We start from the raw sequence: 7,865 nt of genomic DNA, 5'->3' as shown, positions 1-7,865 counted from the left end.
CAATCCGTGGTGACACTTGTGTATAAACAGGCTTCCGTTTTTCAACAGGACTTTAGGACATTTCATCATAATGGCAAAGTTTTTGTACGCAAATTCTATTCTTCTCCAAATATGACCAAAACTAATGTGAAATGAAATATGTGACCTCTTTAGCGCCTTTGGTTTTCTTGTCAATGTAAATTTTTAAGCGCACAGGCCTTTAACATCTGTCACACTGACACAACTTTTTTTTTCTTCTAAGATCTCTTACACAACAAAATTTCTAATTACAACCACAAAAGTAAGCTTGCACATTAACAAGCTGTGGAGGCACAAGGAGGCGCTCTGGTGTCTGCAGCCCAGAGCTAGGGACGTGCACGGTAGCATGCAAGGCGTCCCTTGATCCAACGGCAGAATCCGCCTTGTCTGTTTAAAGCTCGAGGACAAGTTTCTATAGCTAATTACAGTTCCGTCTCATGAGTTGCGACGGATGTTTGAACGACGACCGATTCAAAGGCGGCTGAATTAGACAGGAGACACCAGGGGAGAAACGCATTTGGAACGCATCATCACACTTATGAACAAACAAACAAATAAAACAAACATACAGCGCCACCACGCAACAGGCCGTTGAACAATCCGTTGTGTGCTGGAATCATCAAAACGAACGCAGGTCATGCTGCGGCATCATCTATCCCTCCACCGAAACTTGATCCTGCGTTGACGCGCATTTCACCACATCACTGTTTTATTCCGTGGCCATCTTGTGCTGATCCCCGATGCCTGTATTTCTATTTAATCCGTATGTCTTTGTTTTTTCACTCTTTTTTTTTCCCCCTTGCTGAAGGCACACCTGGGGTTCAGAGGTCATAGTGGAAAGGCACAGAGGAGTGGCAGGTCAGGGGGTCAAACATCCTTTCTGACCTTTTTCCTCTTTTTCACCGGCTTGGCCTCCACCCAGTCATCTGGAAGAACATTAACAGAGGCGTCATTAGGAAAGAATCATACATGTACATGGTTTAAAATCTGAAATATAGTTTTTCAGCTCATACCAATTCACTTAAAAATCTGTTGACTGTCGTACTGGTGATAGGGGCCACAAGGCTGCATCCCGACATTGATGATTAAAAACAGAAAAACAAAATCAGAGGGATTTTGCTCTGATCAAAGCTTTATTACTTTTCTACGTTACATCTTATAAGAAACTTTGTTATTTCTACATGTTTCAACACGTTTTCTAACAATAACAATAACAATCCCACATTGCATAGTCCCATACATGCTTATGTGTGTCGGTTAGGCATGTGATTCTCATGAGTTGGAAAGACAATACAATAATTTGCTTGTGTTGGCGTATGCGCCTCATCCTGACTTTACTGCTTTATTTTTGTTAAAAATAGCGTGGCCTTATCGCCAGCAAATATGGTAATCATAGCTACCAATAAATCACTGAATAATCACTGCTTATTTACATTAATGAAAGGCAATTTGACAATTAGTTGCAACAGAAACAACTTGATGCCAGAATTCATTAATTTGAATTCTCAAAAGCGCTTTCATGGACTAGAAGACAAAAACTTTTTTCCCCATTTTTGTCAATATTGTCATGCAATTGTTATTTTCCGGCTGGAGAGCCTATTCGTGAAATTTGCAAAAATACAACTGTAGCAAAAATGTCTGTATTTCCATAATCATAAATGGAAGAATGTGGACATCAGACTCTTTTCCACTTAGATAATTTCTGCTTGGCACCACAGCACAAATCTCCTTACCCCCAGCCCCTCCCGAGACTGTGGCCCCTTCTTGCTGGTCCGATGAGGGCTCCTCTCTGCTGGCTTGTGCATCTGGGCTGGCTGTCTGTGCACTGGCAATGGGAGAGGCCACCAGTCTCTCTTCCGTGGGCGTTGCTACAACTGGTGACTTCATTTCAGGCTCTGGCAAGATTTCTGATGACACAGGAAACACAAATGCATTATTAAAACATACAGACACACTTTCCACATTATGTATGTTGAAGTATATTCTTCACACACACTTCAGGATACCAAAGTCCCATTTTATAAGGGCATTTGAAGACAAATTACCACTTACAACTAACAGTGAAGTACTGAAGTGATCATGATGGTACCTGGTAATAAACCACTTTAATACTATGGTATCTGTAGTTGCGGTAACTGTACTTATTTTGACTTGCAATAAGTACAAATTTATTTGCTCAGTCTTTCTGAGGGCAGGCTGATGTCTTTGAGGTCATTTCTTTGATAAGGCATGACAACCAAAAATGGCAAATGATGGTTAATGCTCGCTATAACCTTCATTACTTTTTTTTCTCATGGTTGTGTCTCTTTTCCTAGATAATTTTGCAGCAGAGTGAAACAAAAACCAAACACAAATAGGAAGACATGGACAGACATGCCATTTCTATTTTAAGATCTGCGGCAAGTACGGTTTCATCTCCATTTTAAATCTGACTTCAAATATTGAAGTTGAGCCAAATTGCATCTATGTGGGCAATCAATAAACATATAGCAACCAAAACTTTACTTTTATCTCAATCACGAAACAATCATGGAACAAGGCGAGTTCAAATAAAGAAAATGAACTACAAACCACCAAAGGTTACAAAATGGAAGGAATTTCACAAACTTCACTTGGCTGAAAAAAAATTTGTACAAATTTCTACCACTTGTAGAAAATTCACTCTATCTATCAGAATCAATTTGGGTATGATGTGTCGTTGCTGCACTCTGATAAACGACGTCCTTGAGGTGAGACTAGTGGTCTACCTTTAGCACTGTCACTTGGTTTATTCGTCTCTGCAGGTGGCTGGCTGGGCTTTTGCTTCGCTTCTTTTGCAGCGGCCTTCTTGGCTGCCTTACTGGGTGAACCTCCAGTCTTCTTAGGGGAGCCTGTACACAAAAAGAGAAAGGATTTATTTTTTTTTTATCCGGAAGGTCGCAACACAATTTCTGTGGACACACAAAAAAAAGAGGTCAGTTTTATATCCAACCTTTACAGACGTTTGACCAAGCGATGATTCTTTCTTATGACTTTAGGTGAGAGATTTATTATGCAAATAATGCACACGTGAGAGGGCGTTAGTGGAGATGCAGCACTCTTGAGGGCTTTTACAGTGTAATGACTGCATGTCGCACAATATTGTGAATACCCGAGAGTGAGCTGCATCCCCACTAACGTCCCAAACTTAACCTGTGCATCATTTGCTTTATAAATGGTTCTTATGAGCTATTTTTCATTTACCTTATTTTAAGGGTAAATGCCAGTCAGCTACATGTAGAACTTGTCCGAAGAAATGCCTCAAACACACTGGTACTGAACACAAACTTGTTCACAGTAAATACTAGTAGGTGACTGAGTGCGCAGCGCTAAAGTATGCAATTGTGATGTCATTGAGTGTGATTACAGCAAGCCGCAGTCACTAGTACTGATCATTAGTACGCGGTCAATGGTCAAAACTTTCATGCCGCTGGACATGTTGGGCAAAATTAAAGACGTGTCACGTGATCACTCTCAGCCAATCAATTGATTAGAATCCAAATAACCGTTTCATAAATTAACCCTATAAAGCCGGGGGGGCACATTGTCCACCCTACCATATTTTCATTTGCCACTCCTTAGCCCTTTATCCGATTTCAACCAAATTTGGTGACTTTTCCTAAAATCTTATTGCAAACATTTTGATGTATAATTTAGCTATATTTGATGTCGCTGGTTGCCATGGCAACCATAAACTGACAACCATGTCAGTCAGATTTTGCATCTTTTTTCTGTTCCCATTTCATTTAACAGCATTATAGTGTATGAAATGGGGGTTTCTTGGCTGAATTTTGTTGAAGGAGCAAAATTTGAAGTAATTATGGTCCTGGAATGTTTTTCTTATTATTTCCTTTGTTTTTATGTGACAAAGGCATAAAACAATAGATATAATAGAGATAATTGAAAACAATAATATTTCTTAAAGATTCCCTTCTATTTTGTGTTATTTTGATTCCTTCACCCAAGTTATGCCTCTAATATCAATAGTATATCATATTATTAATTGGCAATCTCAAAATTAAACTATTATGCAAATATGAAATGTCCTAACTACATTTACCCATCCAAAACATTTCATCTCAGGTCTCATAATGTACTACTTTATGTGGATATGAATAGCGCCCCCATGTGGTGACCTTGAGAAATTACAACCATAACAAATAATAAGATTCCACTTGCTTATTATTTGTGGCAAATACGAAAATGATTGGTGTTTAATAAGACATATTTAATGGGGTAAAGAAATTATACAGAAAAATCATGTTTTTAGCATACTTCTTATGTATTTCTTTATATTTTGGTAAATAGCGCCCTCCATGGATGACCTTGAGAAAATTCAAATGTACGGTCATGTAGAGTATGAACTACTCTACCCATGTGCCAAATATGACGATGATACATCAAATAATAAAAAAGTTATATAGGGGGGGGGGCACAATGTGCCCCCCCCCCCCCCATAGCTTGGGCTTAATAGGGTTAATGTTGTACAATGTATATAAACAGGGCGCTCACACACCTTTACATAACTTTTCATCTATCAAGGAGGAACAAAGGAAGAAAGAAACAGGGTAGTAGGGATTTTTCTGTATGCTTCCAGTTTAATATCATCGATACCACACATCGCCGACTTTGTCTGTTTGGCTCATAACCGCACATACCTTTCTTCTCTTCCCGGGGGCTTTCGGCGGACGCGCCCTGGGTGGCGGGTTCGGCGGCTGCTTCAGGCGGAGTTGAGGGAGTGGGCTGAGTCTCTTGGTTGGCCTTGGGTTGAAGGATGCATTTCATCACAAAAAGGTGTAAACAGGAATACCAATTAGAATGAAAGAGAGGGCCTGAAATACATCTACATGAAATGATGCTACTTTGTAAACGAAAGAGCTTGAACTTTCAATACCACCAGGGCCTGAATTTAGGATTTTACCTGAAAACTGGAGTCCCTCGTTTTAAAGCAATTTTATTGCGGTTTTACCACCTGAGGTTCCCCTAAACTAGCTGTGACAAACAGTGACAGGGTATGGCTTTCAAACAAACCTGCAAGCAAGTTCAATGGAAAGAGAAAATTATCTGAATATAGCCACAAAGAATGGCAGGGCTCAATTTTTCTGAAAGGGGGGAAGAGATACAACAATAGTCAAAGCCAAAGTCACACATTCGACTAAAACACTACAGAAATTGCCCCTTTGGCTGCCTAAAGGTCTTTAAGTACAAAATACGCGTGCTGGTCTTAAGAGTGCTTGCATGATTCAGCTCCCAAATATTTCCTGTAAATGTTACACTCGCCCGCTGTTCAAATCGTAAATTGTGCTTTGCCATAGATACCACTGTGCTCCAGATACCACTATGTGAAAATCAAAGGTCAGTGGGAGTAGTTTCTCGTTTTGAAGACCAACATCTGAGATTTTAATGGACAAGAAAGTAACAAGCATTCACAGTGTAAGGGATGGCATACAATGAGAAAGTAAAACAATGCACCTAATTAGCAAATATTAGGAGTTACTACACGTAAGCCAAAACTGCTTAAAGATAAAATGGAGTTCCTGTTAAGGTGCATTTCACCGAGTGAAACCATGATTCAAAGTATCAGGATATAACTGCTAGTCAGTATGATGCTTAGGGAGCATTATAACTCATGTTTGATTACTAGAACGTCAATTTAGATGAGAACTGCAGTAGTGACTCTCGCAAAATAACGGCTCGTTTAAACGGAAGGATTTTGGTCTCGAGCGCATGATTCACAACGCCCCCTTGCGGTCCCGAGAAGAAAGTCGGTTTTCGGATACTACTGATACTATACTACTTACAGAAGTCTTGAGAGAGCTCTGTGATATACTACTGAAGTGTACTGTACACAAGCGCGACCGCATCCCAGAGGCTACGATCCGCGATCCGTTTATAGCAGAGCAAGCTGTCGACAACTGCGTACATTGTGTGTATAGCCACTGTGTGCGTTTTATGTCCGACGTCCAGTAGTGTACGATCGAACGATACCCCTGTGCGGTGTATGTTGTGTGTACGTATCATGGGGGTATGGATGGGCCAACCGTATACTGTGCATGTGGGTGGCCATGAGCATGCTATCTAGTACCCATATTGTACACATGCCCCACGCGCTTTCCCCACTCTTTGCCTTCCACCGGGGAGGTGAGACCTCCCTGCTTCCACCAAAAAGTCGATACTCTTTGCTAGTCATGCTTCCACCAAAGTGTGGATTCAGTCCACTGAACAATGTAGTCCGTGGCGATATCGTACTGGCTTCCGTTCGCTATGACAATGCCAATCACTGTACTAGTGGATGGTACATGCGTGGCCATGGCAAGCGAGCTGGCTTCGTTCGTTCGCCCCGTTGCAAGCTACTAACGTATTACACGTATTATGTACTTGGGTACTGTTAGTATTCATACGACCAGCTGCGTGGACTGTTCTGCAGATCTATATAGAGGCGGTCCGAAATGCATGTTCAATTGCCATGTTTTCATGCTATAATAAACAATAAGATTCTCTCGCCATATTATGTGTTTACAAGAACAGATAAAATAACTGAAACAAACAATCAAAGGTAGCCCTCCCATTTTTCTTGTTTTTGTTATTCTGTCGATAAATGAGCTTCCAAGTAAAAAAAAAAAGAGTAAACAATAGTGGGCCTGTACGTTTTGTGAAGGACATGTTTGTTGTTCGTCGGGTGATTTGTTGACAGGCCATGGACCTAATATAGGCCTACTAGTACAAGGACATTCATCGTACACATTTTTGCACACGCATAATACCTTCCCTACAGGATATACCTGTCCTCTACGATTACCGATCCTTTTTTTTTTTCCTTCTCTTTTTTTTTTTTGTGCTCTGGAATATGCTACGGAAAAGTGAAATATTGAGATCACAAGTGACAATCATTCTTCCATCATTTCTTTTAAAAACTGCCTGCTTTTCCCTAGCGAAAGTGTTTGCTTTGAGGTATGATTTCCTAACATACACCTCAAGACTGCACATTCACTTCATTTGATTTTTCTGCGTTATTTTCTTCTGCGCATATAGTTTTAGATTTATCGAATCTCCATCTTGTTCTTCTCCCGGCTTGCTTGCGGTGACAATCATGGGATCAAAGCAGTACCCTAAAGCATGCTAAAACTGTCTTTGAGACGCTTTTGAGATGTAGGCCTACAGGTGGTCGTGCATGATTGACACAAAATTTCTCATGATCTCAGGTATTGCTGCTCCTCATCATCTGTATCTATTCAAAGACATTTCTGTCTGAAAAAGGCACATCTGCAAAACAAGACTGAAATGAGGGAAACGATCCTTTTGTTAGTGACGATACAATGATCACACAATCAAGTAAAGAAAAAATGCCAAGTAAACCTAAGAAAGAACAACAGCTCTCATGTATTTATTACTGATGATCATCTACACAGCCAAAGTTGCCATGCAGTCGGTAGATGTTGACGCTTCCGCACGTACCACATGCTGTTCATTTCTAATCTTAATCTTTTTATTTATTTTTTTAGTTGCATAGGCCTGATTGTCAGAGAAAGACATAATCCGAAATCGAAAGGATTTTTGTTTTGCTTTTTGTCTGTTTTTTTTTTTTTTTTTTTTACTGATTGTTTGTAATTTTCAAATTAGTGCACGGGGCCTATTGAGATACGTTTTGCGATTGTAGGACATGTTTGTTGTTGGTCAGGTGATTTGTCGACAGAACTGACAACCAAATTTGCTAATCCTGTTTGTGTTATTGTCGTTTTAGGGTTTTGTTTTTTTGTTTTTTGATTTGTTTGTCCAGCATGGTAGGGCCTACCTGTGTTCTGTGCGTAGTTACTGCGGCCGGCGTGTAA

The 7,865-nt window shown here is 40.2% G+C and overlaps 1 protein-coding gene across 1 annotated transcript in view; it reads right to left on the bottom strand.

The window, feature by feature from the left end:
• Positions 1-885: 885 nt before the first annotated feature.
• The window catches only part of LOC139709947 (uncharacterized), a 41,235-nt gene continuing 34,255 nt past the window's right edge, over positions 886-7,865 (bottom strand). Inside the window, exons 5-8 of the mRNA XM_071621898.1 lie at positions 4,695-4,797; positions 2,766-2,888; positions 1,752-1,925; positions 886-944 (exon numbers count right to left, since the gene is read on the bottom strand). Coding sequence (XP_071477999.1) covers positions 886-944; positions 1,752-1,925; positions 2,766-2,888; positions 4,695-4,797 — 459 coding nt within the window. The remainder of the gene's footprint in view (positions 945-1,751; positions 1,926-2,765; positions 2,889-4,694; positions 4,798-7,865) is intronic.

The sequence above is a fragment of the Diadema antillarum genome, unplaced genomic scaffold (genome assembly GCF_040938485.1).
Source record: "Diadema antillarum isolate AM-2024a unplaced genomic scaffold, OU_Dant_1.0 seq00001482_RagTag, whole genome shotgun sequence".
In the NCBI taxonomy this organism is placed as follows: Eukaryota; Metazoa; Echinodermata; class Echinoidea; order Diadematoida; family Diadematidae; genus Diadema; species Diadema antillarum.
Note: the sequence above shows the minus strand (reverse complement) of the source record. Positions and strands in the feature narration are given on the sequence as shown.